The 13,740-nt window shown below is 50.0% G+C and overlaps 1 protein-coding gene across 2 annotated transcripts in view; it reads left to right on the top strand.

Annotated features, from left to right (window-relative positions):
- The first annotated feature begins 329 nt into the window (after positions 1-329).
- QTGAL (queuosine-tRNA galactosyltransferase) overlaps positions 330-13,740 on the top strand; it is a 187,135-nt gene continuing 173,724 nt past the window's right edge. For both annotated transcript variants that reach the window (XM_075278159.1, XM_075278158.1), the window contains exons 1-4: positions 330-343; positions 10,366-10,444; positions 11,427-11,543; positions 13,505-13,604. In XM_075278159.1, coding sequence (XP_075134260.1) covers positions 10,370-10,444; positions 11,427-11,543; positions 13,505-13,604 — 292 coding nt within the window. In that variant the 5' untranslated portion in view covers positions 330-343; positions 10,366-10,369. The remainder of the gene's footprint in view (positions 344-10,365; positions 10,445-11,426; positions 11,544-13,504; positions 13,605-13,740) is intronic.

The following is a 13,740-nucleotide window of genomic DNA, read 5'->3' as shown; positions in this document are numbered from 1 at the left end:
TCAGTATACAGTATCACACAGGATAGGATTAGATACACGGCTCAGTATACAGTATCACACAGGATAGGATTAGATACACAGCTCAGTATACAGTATCACACAGGATAGGATTAGATACACAGCTCAGTATACAGTATCACACAGGTCCCCAGCACCTACATGGTTAATCCTCCAGCCCTCGCTGCAATGTTTTGTATGAGGCAGCTGTAGTGAATAGACAGCTGAGACAGCCAATGAAAAGTGACCAGGAGGGAGAGGAGCCAATCAGAAGCAAGGCCCTCCCCGGATGTGTCTGTAGTGTACAGCGAGGACTAAACCCACGTGGTACTGTCTGGGTGCTCAGGTGTGTGGCGGGAGAGGGACAAACCATTACCTGGAGGTGGGGGGGGGGGTGACTACAAAGTGATGTTGTGTATATGTGACATTGGGGGGCGGTGACTACAGAGTGATACTGTGTATATGTGACATGGGGGGGGGCAGTGACTACAGAGTGATACTGTGTATATGTGACATGGGGGGGGGCAGTGACTACAGAGTGATACTGTGTATATGTGACATGGGGGGCGGTGACTACAGAGTGATACTGTGTATATGTGACATGGGGGGGCGGTGACTACAGAGTGATACTGTGTATATGTGACATTGGGGGGGCGGTGACTACAGAGTGATACTGTGTATATGTGACAGTGGGGGGGCGGTGACTACAGAGTGATACTGTGTATATGTGACATAGGGGGGCGGTGACTACAGAGTGATACTGTGTATATGTGACATAGGGGGGCGGTGACTACAGAGTGATACTGTGTATATGTGACAGTGGGGGGGCGGTGACTACAGAGTGATACTGTGTATATGTGACAGTGGGGGGGCGGTGACTACAGAGTGATACTGTGTATATGTGACATGGGGGGGCGGTGACTACAGAGTGATACTGTGTATATGTGACATAGGGGGCGGTGACTACAGAGTGATACTGTGTATATGTGACATGGGGGGGCGGTGACTACAGAGTGATACCGTGTATATGTGACATTGGGGGGCGGTGACTACAGAGTGATACTGTGTATATGTGACATAGGGGGGCGGTGACTACAGAGTGATACTGTGTATATGTGACAGTGGGGGGGCGGTGACTACAGAGTGATACTGTGTATATGTGACAGTGGGGGTGGTGACTACAGAGTGATACTGTGTATATGTGACAGTGGGGGGGCGGTGACTACAGAGTGATACTGTGTATATGTGACATTGGGGGGGGCGGTGACTACAGAGTGATACTGTGTATATGTGACATTGAGGGGGCGGTGACTACAGAGTGATACTGTGTATATGTGACATTGAGGGGGCGGTGACTACAGAGTGATACTGTGTATATGTGACATTGGGGGGGCGGTGACTACAGAGTGATACTGTGTATATATGACAGTGGGGGGGCGGTGACTACAGAGTGATACTGTGTATATGTGACATTGGGGGGGGGCGGTGACTACAGAGTGATACTGTGTATATGTGACATGGGGGGGCGGTGACTACAGAGTGATACTGTGTATATGTGACATAGGGGGCGGTGACTACAGAGTGATACTGTGTATATGTGACAGTGGGGGGGCGGTGACTACAGAGTGATACTGTGTATATGTGACAGTGGGGGGGGCGGTGACTACAGAGTGATACTGTGTATATGTGACATGGGGGGGCGGTGACTACAGAATGATACTGTGTATATGTGACATGGGGGGGCGGTGACTACAGAATGATACTGTGTATATGTGACATTGGGGGGGCGGTGACTACAGAGTGATACTGTGTATATGTGACATAGGGGGGGCGGTGACTACAGAGTGATACTGTGTATATGTGACAGTGGGGGGCGGTGACTACAGAGTGATACTGTGTATATGTGACAGTGGGGGGGCGGTGACTACAGAGTGATACTGTGTATATGTGACAGTGGGGGGGGCGGTGACTACAGAGTGATACTGTGTATATGTGACATAGGGGGGCGGTGACTACAGAGTGATACTGTGTATATGTGACAGTGGGGGGCGGTGACTACAGAGTGATACTGTGTATATGTGACATAGGGGGGCGGTGACTACAGAGTGATACTGTGTATATGTGACATTGGGGGGGCGGTGACTACAGAGTGATACTGTGTATATGTGACAGTGGGGGGGGCGGTGACTACAGAGTGATACTGTGTATATGTGACAGTGGGGGGGGCGGTGACTACAGAGTGATACTGTGTATATGTGACATAGGGGGGGCGGTGACTACAGAGTGATACTGTGTATATGTGACAGTGGGGGCGGTGACTACAGAGTGATACTGTGTATATGTGACAGTGGGGGGGCGGTGACTACAGAGTGATACTGTGTATATGTGACATAGGGGGGCGGTGACTACAGAGTGATACTGTGTATATGTGACATTGGGGGGCGGTGACTACAGAGTGATACTGTGTATATGTGACAGTGGGGGGGGCGGTGACTACAGAGTGATACTGTGTATATGTGACAGTGAGGGGGCGGTGACTACAGAGTGATACTGTGTATATGTGACAGTGGGGGGCGGTGACTACAGAGTGATACTGTGTATATGTGACAGTGGGGGGCGGTGACTACAGAGTGATACTGTGTATATGTGACATTGGGGGGGGGGCGGTGACTACAGAGTGATACTGTGTATATGTGACAGTGGGGGCGGTGACTACAGAGTGATACTGTGTATATGTGACAGTGGGGGGGGCGGTGACTACAGAGTGATACTGTGTATATGTGACATGGGGGGGCAGTGACTACAGAGTGATACTGTGTATATGTGACAGTGGGGGGCGGTGACTACAGAATGATACTGTGTATATGTGACAGTGGGTGGGGGTGGTGACTACAGAGTGATACTGTGTATATGTGACAGTGAGGGGGCGGTGACTACAGAGTGATACTGTGTATATGTGACAGTGGGGGCGGTGACTACAGAGTGATACTGTGTATATGTGACATTGGGGGGGGCGGTGACTACAGAGTGATACTGTGTATATGTGACAGTGGGGGCGGTGACTACAGAGTGATACTGTGTATATGTGACAGTGGGGGGGGCGGTGACTACAGAGTGATACTGTGTATATGTGACATGGGGGGGGGCAGTGACTACAGAGTGATACTGTGTATATGTGACAGTGGGGGGGCGGTGACTACAGAGTGATACTGTGTATATGTGACAGTGGGGGGGCGGTGACTACAGAGTGATACTGTGTATATGTGACAGTGGGGGCGGTGACTACAGAGTGATACTGTGTATATGTGACATTGGGGGTGGTGACTACAGATTGATACTGTGTATATGTGACAGTGGGGGGGCGGTGACTACAGAGTGATACTGTGTATATGTGACAGTGGGGGCGGTGACTACAGAGTGATACTGTGTATATGTGACATTGGGGGCGGTGACTACAGATTGATACTGTGTATATGTGACAGTGGGGGGGCGGTGACTACAGAGTGATACTGTGTATATGTGACATTGGGGGCGGTGACTACAGAGTGATACTGTGTATATGTGACAGTGGGGGGGCGGTGACTACAGAGTGATACTGTGTATATGTGACATAGGGGGGCGGTGACTACAGAGTGATACTGTGTATATGTGACATTGGGGGGCGGTGACTACAGAGTGATACTGTGTATATGTGACAGTGGGGGTGGTGACTACAGAGTGATACTGTGTATATGTGACAGTGGGGGGGCGGTGACTACAGAGTGATACTGTGTATATGTGACAGTGGGGGCGGTGACTACAGAGTGATACTGTGTATATGTGACATTGGGGGGCGGTGACTACAGAGTGATACTGTGTATATGTGACAATGGGGGGGCGGTGACTACAGAGTGATACTGTGTATATGTGACAGTGGGGGGGCGGTGACTACAGAGTGATACTGTGTATATGTGACAGTGGGGGCGGTGACTACAAAGTGATGTTGTGTATATGTGACATGGGGGGGCGGTGACTACAGAGTGATACTGTGTATATGTGACATTGGGGGGCGGTGACTACAGAGTGATACTGTGTATATGTGACAGTGGGGGCGGTGACTACAGAGTGATACTGTGTATATGTGACATTGGGGGGGGCGGTGACTACAGAGTGATACTGTGTATATGTGACAGTGGGGGCGGTGACTACAGAGTGATACTGTGTATATGTGACATGGGGGGGCGGTGACTACAGAGTGATACTGTGTATATGTGACAGTGGGGGCGGTGACTACAGAGTGATACTGTGTATATGTGACATTGGGGGGCGGTGACTACAGAGTGATACTGTGTATATGTGACAGTGGGGGCGGTGACTACAGAGTGATACTGTGTATATGTGACATTGGGGGGCGGTGACTACAGAGTGATACTGTGTATATGTGACATTGGGGGGGCGGTGACTACAGAGTGATACTGTGTATATGTGACAGTGGGGGGGCGGTGACTACAGAGTGATACTGTGTATATGTGACATTGGGGGGGGGCGGTGACTACAGAGTGATACTGTGTATATGTGACATAGGGGGGGCGGTGACTACAGAGTGATACTGTGTATATGTGACATTGGGGGGCGGTGACTACAGAGTGATACTGTGTATATGTGACATTGGGGGGGCGGTGACTACAGAGTGATACTGTGTATATGTGACATGGGGGGGCGGTGACTACACAGTGATACTGTGTATATGTGACAGTGGGGGGTTGTGACTACAGAGTGATACTGTGTATATGTGACATTGGGGGGGCGGTGACTACAGAGTGATACTGTGTATATGTGACAGTGGGGGGTGGTGACTACAGAGTGATACTGTCTATATGTGACAGTGGGGGGGCGGTGACTACAGAGTGATACTGTGTATATGTGACAGTGGGGGGCGGTGACTACAGAGTGATACTGTGTATATGTGACATTGGGGGGGGGGCGGTGACTACAGAGTGATACTGTGTATATGTGACAGTGGGGGGTGGTGACTACAGAGTGATACTGTGTATATGTGACAGTGGAGGGGCGGTGACTACAGAGTGATACTGTGTATATGTGACATGGGGGGGGGGCGGTGACTACAGAGTGATACTGTGTATATGTGACATTGAGGGGGCGGTGACTACAGAGTGATACTGTGTATATGTGACATGGGGGGGCGGTGACTACAGAGTGATACTGTGTATATGTGACATAGGGGGGCGGTGACTACAGAGTGATACTGTGTATATGTGACAGTGGGGGGGCGGTGACTACAGAGTGATACTGTGTATATGTGACAGTGGGGGGGGCGGTGACTACAGAGTGATACTGTGTATATGTGACATGGGGGGGCGGTGACTACAGAATGATACTGTGTATATGTGACATGGGGGGGGCGGTGATTACAGAATGATACTGTGTATATGTGACATTGGGGGGGGCGGTGACTACAGAGTGATACTGTGTATATGTGACAGTGGGGGGGCGGTGACTACAGAGTGATACTGTGTATATGTGACATGGGGGGGCGGTGACTACAGAGTGATACTGTGTATATGTGACATGGGGGGCGTTGACTACAGAGTGATACTGTGTATATGTGACATTGAGGGGGCGGTGACTACAGAGTGATACTGTGTATATGTGACAGTGGGGGGCGGTGACTACAGAGTGATACTGTGTATATGTGACATGGGGGGCGGTGACTACAGAGTGATACTGTGTATATGTGACATAGGGGGCGGTGACTACAGAGTGATACTGTGTATATGTGACAGTGGGGGGGGGCGGTGACTACAGATTGATACTGTGTATATGTGACATGGGGGGGCAGTGACTACAGAGTGATACTGTGTATATGTGACATGGGGGGGCGGTGACTACAGAGTGATACTGTGTATATGTGACAGTGGGGGGGGCGGTGACTACAGAGTGATACTGTGTATATGTGACATGGGGGGCGTTGACTACAGAGTGATACTGTGTATATGTGACATTGGGGGGGCGGTGACTACAGAGTGATACTGTGTATATGTGACAGTGGGGGGGCGGTGACTACAGAGTGATACTGTGTATATGTGACATTGGGGGGGCGGTGACTACAGAGTGATACTGTGTATATGTGACATTGGGGGGGGCGGTGACTACAGAGTGATAGTGTGTATATGTGACATTGGGGGGGGGCGGTGACTACAGAGTGATACTGTGTATATGTGACAGTGGGGGGGCGGTGACTACAGAGTGATACTGTGTATATGTGACATTGGGGGGGGGCGTTGACTACAGAGTGATACTGTGTATATGTGACAGTGGGGGGGCGGTGACTACAGAGTGATACTGTGTATATGTGACATAGGGGGGCGGTGACTACAGAGTGATACTGTGTATATGTGACATTGAGGGGGCGGTGACTACAGAGTGATACTGTGTATATGTGACAGTGGGGGGGGGGCGGTGACTACAGAGTGATACTGTGTATATGTGACAGTGGGGGGGGGGGCGGTGACTACAGAGTGATACTGTGTATATGTGACATAGGGGGGCGGTGACTACAGAGTGATACTGTGTATATGTGACAGTGGGGGTGGTGACTACAGAGTGATACTGTGTATATGTGACATAGGGGGGCGGTGACTACAGAGTGATACTGTGTATATGTGACAGTGGGGGGGCGGTGACTACAGAGTGATACTGTGTATATGTGACAGTGGGGGGGCGGTGACTACAGAGTGATACTGTATATATGTGACAGTGGGGGCGGTGACTACAGAGTGATACTGTGTATATGTGACATTGGGGGGCGGTGACTACAGAGTGATACTGTGTATATGTGACATAGGGGGGCGGTGACTACAGAGTGATACTGTGTATATGTGACATGGGGGGCGGTGACTACAGAGTGATACTGTGTATATGTGACATTGAGGGGGCGGTGACTACAGAGTGATACTGTGTATATGTGACATGGGGGGGCGGTGACTACAGTTTGATACTGTGTATATGTGACATTGGGGGGCGGTGACTACAGAGTGATACTGTGTATATGTGACAGTGGGGGGGGGGCGGTGACTACAGAGTGATACTGTGTATATGTGACATAGGGGGGCGGTGACTACAGAGTGATACTGTGTATATGTGACAGTGGGGGGGCGGTGACTACAGAGTGATACTGTATATATGTGACAGTGGGGGGCGGTGACTACAGAGTGATACTGTGTATATGTGACATTGGGGGCGGTGACTACAGAGTGATACTGTGTATATGTGACATAGGGGGGCGGTGACTACAGAGTGATACTGTGTATATGTGACATGGGGGGCGGTGACTACAGAGTGATACTGTGTATATGTGACATTGAGGGGGCGGTGACTACAGAGTGATACTGTGTATATGTGACATGGGGGGGCGGTGACTACAGTTTGATACTGTGTATATGTGACATTGGGGGGCGGTGACTACAGAGTGATACTGTGTATATGTGACAGTGGGGGGGGGGGCGGTGACTACAGAGTGATACTGTGTATATGTGACATAGGGGGGCGGTGACTACAGAGTGATACTGTGTATATGTGACAGTGGGGGGGCGGTGACTACAGAGTGATACTGTGTATATGTGACATTGGGGGGGGGTGACTACAGAGTGATACTGTGTATATGTGACATGGGGGGGCGGTGACTACAGAGTGATACTGTGTATATGTGACATTGGGGGGGGTGACTACAGAGTGATACTGTGTATATGTGACAGTGGGGGGGCGGTGACTACAGAGTGATACTGTGTATATGTGACATTGGGGGGGGGTGACTACAGAGTGATACTGTGTATATGTGACATGGGGGGGGGTGACTACAGAGTGATACTGTGTATATGTGACATAGGGGGGGCGGTGACTACAGAGTGATACTGTGTATATGTGACATAGGGGGGCGGTGACTACAGAGTGATACTGTGTATATGTGACATGGGGGGGCGGTGACTACAGAGTGATACTGTGTATATGTGACATTGAGGGGGCGGTGACTACAGAGTGATACTGTGTATATGTGACAGTGGGGGGGCGGTGACTACAGAGTGATACTGTGTATATGTGACATAGGGGGGCGGTGACTACAGAGTGATACTGTGTATATGTGACATGGGGGGGCGGTGACTACAGAGTGATACTGTGTATATGTGACATTGGGGGGGGGCGGTGACTACAGAGTGATACTGTGTATATGTGACATTGGGGGGGGGCGGTGACTACAGAGTGATACTGTGTATATGTGACATTGAGGGGGCGGTGACTACAGAGTGATACTGTGTATATGTGACATTGAGGGGGCGGTGACTACAGAGTGATACTGTGTATATGTGACAGTGGGGGCGGTGACTACAGAGTGATACTGTGTATATGTGACATTGGGGGGGGCGGTGACTACAGAGTGATACTGTGTATATGTGACATAGGGGGGCGGTGACTACAGAGTGATACTGTGTATATGTGACAGTGGGGGGGCGGTGACTACAGAGTGATACTGTGTATATGTGACATTGGGGGCGGTGACTACAGAGTGATACTGTGTATATGTGACATTGAGGGGGCGGTGACTACAGAGTGATACTGTGTATATGTGACATTGGGGGCGGTGACTACAGAGTGATACTGTGTATATGTGACAGTGGGGGCGGTGACTACAGAGTGATACTGTGTATATGTGACATTGGGGGCGGTGACTACAGAGTGATACTGTGTATATGTGACATTGGGGGGGGGCGGTGACTACAGAGTGATACTGTGTATATGTGACAGTGGGGGCGGTGACTACAGAGTGATACTGTGTATATGTGACATTGGGGGGGGGGCGGTGACTACAGAGTGATACTGTGTATATGTGACAGTGGGGGCGGTGACTACAGAGTGATACTGTGTATATGTGACAGTGAGGGTGGTGACTACAGAGTGATACTGTGTATATGTGACATTGGGGGGGGCGGTGACTACAGAGTGATACTGTGTATATGTGACATTGGGGGCGGTGACTACAGAGTGATACTGTGTATATGTGACATTGGGGGCGGTGACTACAGAGTGATACTGTGTATATGTGACAGTGGGGGGGGCGGTGACTACAGAGTGATACTGTGTATATGTGACAGTGGGGGCGGTGACTACAGAGTGATACTGTGTATATGTGACAGTGAGGGTGGTGACTACAGAGTGATACTGTGTATATGTGACATTGAGGGGGCGGTGACTACAGAGTGATACTGTGTATATGTGACATTGGGGGGGCGGTGACTACAGAGTGATACTGTGTATATGTGACATTGGGGGGGGGGGCGGTGACTACAGAGTGATACTGTGTATATGTGACATAGGGGGGCGGTGACTACAGAGTGATACTGTGTATATGTGACATTGGGGGGCGGTGACTACAGAGTGATACTGTGTATATGTGACAGTGGGGGGGGGGCGGTGACTACAGAGTGATACTGTGTATATGTGACAGTGGGGGGGCGGTGACTACAGAGTGATACTGTGTATATGTGACATAGGGGGGCGGTGACTACAGAGTGATACTGTGTATATGTGACATAGGGGGGCGGTGACTACAGAGTGATACTGTGTATATGTGACAGTGGGGGGGGGCGGTGACTACAGAGTGATACTGTGTATATGTGACATAGGGGGGCGGTGACTACAGAGTGATACTGTGTATATGTGACATTGGGGGGCGGTGACTACAGAGTGATACTGTGTATATGTGACAGTGGGGGGGGGCGGTGACTACAGAGTGATACTGTGTATATGTGACAGTGGGGGGGCGGTGACTACAGAGTGATACTGTGTATATGTGACATAGGGGGGCGGTGACTACAGAGTGATACTGTGTATATGTGACATAGGGGGGCGGTGACTACAGAGTGATACTGTGTATATGTGACAGTGGGGGGGCGGTGACTACAGAGTGATACTGTGTATATGTGACATAGGGGGGCGGTGACTACAGAGTGATACTGTGTATATGTGACAGTGGGGGGGCGGTGACTACAGAATGATACTGTGTATATGTGACATGGGGGGGCGGTGACTACAGAGTGATACTGTGTATATGTGACATAGGGGGGCGGTGACTACAGAGTGATACTGTGTATATGTGACATGGGGGGGCGGTGACTACAGAGTGATACTGTGTATATGTGACAGTGGGGGGGGCGGTGACTACAGAGTGATACTGTGTATATATGACATGGGGGGCGTTGACTACAGAGTGATACTGTGTATATGTGACATGGGGGGGCGGTGACTACTGTGTATATGTGATGGGGGAGGGGTCTGGTCCCATCTTTAACTCTTTGCATTCTGCTTTGCCCACAGCTACATGTCGGAGTCTGGGCACCCCTCCCCCGTCCCTTTATGTATTGAGGAGTCGGGGACAGACCCTCCCACTGACGTGGTACGTGCACATAGGTTGGGGACCTGACAGCCATATTAACCGTCACCCAGCTTTTCCAAGATCAGAAATTCTACATTTTGTCCATTGGGAGCTAATTTTATTTCCATCTTGTTTGCGGCAATTTTCCCCCAACCCCATAGCGGCCATACGTCTGCTGGCTCCTTACGCCCCCTACCCCATGGACCCCCACACCCCACGGAACCCCACGGACCCCCGCACCACCACCAGCTGCTAGTAATGTTGCTTCCTACGTGAGGCCATGTTGGGGTCAGTCTGGAAGGGGCGCAGCTGTTCACGGACCTGATCTCGCCCCCAGTTATCCTTCGGCTTCTCTGGAAAAATTTTCGGCTGAGATTTGATTGTTTTCAGCGATTTTTTCACGCAGCAGTAAAGAATTTCACGGAGATACAAGCGATTTTATGTTTTCTTCCCAGAATCCGATCCGTCACTGGTTTATGATGGACTCGCAACGGTCAGGGCCGATGCTGCCAACATCACCGCGGAGTCCCCGGATTACATCCATCTCCATGGTGCTCTAAGGGTTAAAAGTGATGACAGCCGAAACTGCAGCTTCATCCCCCCACTCCTCCAGTCACTCGTGCCTCTTTTGCTCCATTTGCAGTTGCTTTTGTTGCCCCCTATCTGTATTATTTATTAACAGGACTGATGATGTACCCCTAGGATAGGCCCCCAAAATTATATGATGGGGTGTCTGTGTGTTGTGTTATCAGACACTGCAGCTGCAGTACCAGACACAACCACTACTGAAGCGGTGGCGCTCTTTCTATCAGCTGGTCAGTAAGGGTGGGTGTTGGCAGTAGGTCCCAGCACTGATTAGATATTGTGGGGGTGGGGGCCCTCCATAGCAGCCCTGTGACTCCTCTCTATTGCTTATATACGCCCTGTGGTCTGCTCCATACTGACTGTCTCCCTCGCTCATTGGACGTTTCCTCCCTCACCTCCATGTCTTCTTGTCTTTCAGTCGCTCATCGTTCCGGTGTACAACGCTGAGCTATGGCTGGACGAGTGCCTGACCTCTGTGTTCCAGCAGGACTTTGGAGGTGTCATGGAGCTCTCTATATACAATGACAGCAGCACGGTGAGTAATATCTACTATTCTCTATATGGGACATGACTAGGGTATCAGCAGCCCCAGTCCCCCCAATTCCTCCCCACCATATTACCCTGGAAGCTGAGATATAAGAGCCCTGCAACTATTGTCAAACTTAAACCTGCAATGTACACTCACCGGCCACTTTATTAGGTACACCTGTCCAACTGCTCGTTAACACTTAATTTCTAATCAGCCAATCACATGGCGGCAACTCAGTGCATTTAGGCATGTAGACATGGTCAAGACAATCTCCTGCAGTTCAAACCGAGCATCAGTATGGGGAAGAAAGGTGATTTGAGTGCCTTTGAACGTGCCATGGTTGTTGGTGCCAGAAGGGCTGGTCTGAGTATTTCAGAAACTGCTGATCTACTGGGATTTTCACGCACAACCATCTCTAGGGTTTACAGAGAATGGTCCGAAAAAGAAAAAACATCCAGTGAGCGGCAGTTCTGTGGGGGGCGGAAATGCGTTGTTGATGCCAGAGGTCAGAGGAGAATGGCCAGACTGGTTCGAGCTGATAGAAAGGCAACAGTGACTCAAATAGCCACCCGTTACACCAAGGTAGCCAGAAGAGCATCTCTGAACGCCGCACAGTACGTCGCACTTTGAGGCTACAGATGGGCTACAGCAGCAGAAGACCACACCGGGTGCCACTCCTTTCAGCTAAGAACAGGAAACTGAGGCTACAATTTGCACAAGCTCATCGAAATTGGACAATTGAAGATTGGAAAAACGTTGCCTGGTCTGATGAGTCTCGATTTCTGCTGCGACATTCGGATGGTAGGGTCAGAATTTGGCGTCAACAACATGAAAGCATGGATCCATCCTGCCTTGTATCGGTAACGGTTCAGGCTGGTGGTGGTGGTGTCATGGTGTGGGGAATATTTTCTTGGCACTCTTTGGGCCCCTTGGTACCAATTGAGCATCGTTGCAACGCCAAAGCCTACCTGAGTATTGTTGCTGACCATGTCCATCCCTTTCTGACCACAATGTACCCAACATCTGATGGCTACTTTCAGCAGGATAATGCAATGCCATGTCATAAAGCTGGAATCATCTCAGACTGGTTTCTTGAACATGACAATGAGTTCACTGTACTCCAATGGCCTCCACAGTCACCAGATCTCAATCCAATAGAGGAGCATCTTTGGGATGTGGTGGAACGGGAGATTCGCATCATGGATGTGCAGCCGACAAATCTGCGACTGCAACTGTGTGATGCCATCATGTCAATATGGACCAAAATCTCTGAGGAATGCTTCCAGCACCTTGTTGTATCTATGCCACGAAGAATTGAGGCAGTTCTGAAGGCAAAAGGGGGTCCAACCCGTTAGTAGCAAGGTGTACCTAATAAAGTGGCCGGTGAGTGTATAAAGAGAAGTGTCATTTGCTTCCCCCCAGCAAGCACAGTAGGTCCTGGCTCTAGCGGCCATGTGATACAATGCTGAGGCATTCTGGGTAAGATAGAAGATACAAAGATATCTCACTTCCTGTATGATTGATTTATATGGACTGTACCATACAGACTCTCCATGGGGGGGGGCACTGTCCTCTCAGCAGGTAGAGATGACATGGGCTCTAACTGTTCATGTGATGTTGAGCTGAGGTATCATGGGATGGATAGCGGAACACTAAAAACTGAGATGGTAAATGACCGCAGTGTGCGTACGGCGCGTGGCACAGTTTGGCACATCTGTTTTAGTTTCCAATATAAAAAAGAAAAAAATACCAAGTTTACGCAGAAAATGGGTGTGATGTCACAGGTAAGGGGCGTGGTTATCATGGGCAAGGGGTGGAGCTTAATGCATCAAAATGTGTCCCAAAGTAATCTAACTGCGCCAGATCATCCACGGTCACCGCGATCGATCCGGAACATTCTCTACATAACTATTCGTAATTGTGGGCCAGAAACCTCACTAATGTAAGACTTGTGTCTCTTCTTGTAGGACGGATCTCTGGGCATCATAAATCACTGGAAGCCAAAGCTTGAGGAGCGAGGGATCCGAGTCATCCTGGGAGGACACAACAGCGAGCGGCCACGAGGAGGTGAGAGACGGCCCCGACACCTGAGACCCAACACACCGACATACTGCCCTCTTATGCTGGAAGGAAATTCTGCAGGCTTCAGAGCTGAATTTTCCCAGCATATACTCCTGTGTTCTGTAAAACAGCAGAATAGTGA

The sequence above is a fragment of the Leptodactylus fuscus genome, chromosome 6, assembly GCF_031893055.1.
Source record: "Leptodactylus fuscus isolate aLepFus1 chromosome 6, aLepFus1.hap2, whole genome shotgun sequence".
In the NCBI taxonomy this organism is placed as follows: domain Eukaryota; kingdom Metazoa; phylum Chordata; class Amphibia; order Anura; family Leptodactylidae; genus Leptodactylus; species Leptodactylus fuscus.
The sequence above is the reverse complement of the archived record's forward strand: the minus strand, read 5'-3'. Positions and strand labels throughout refer to the sequence as shown.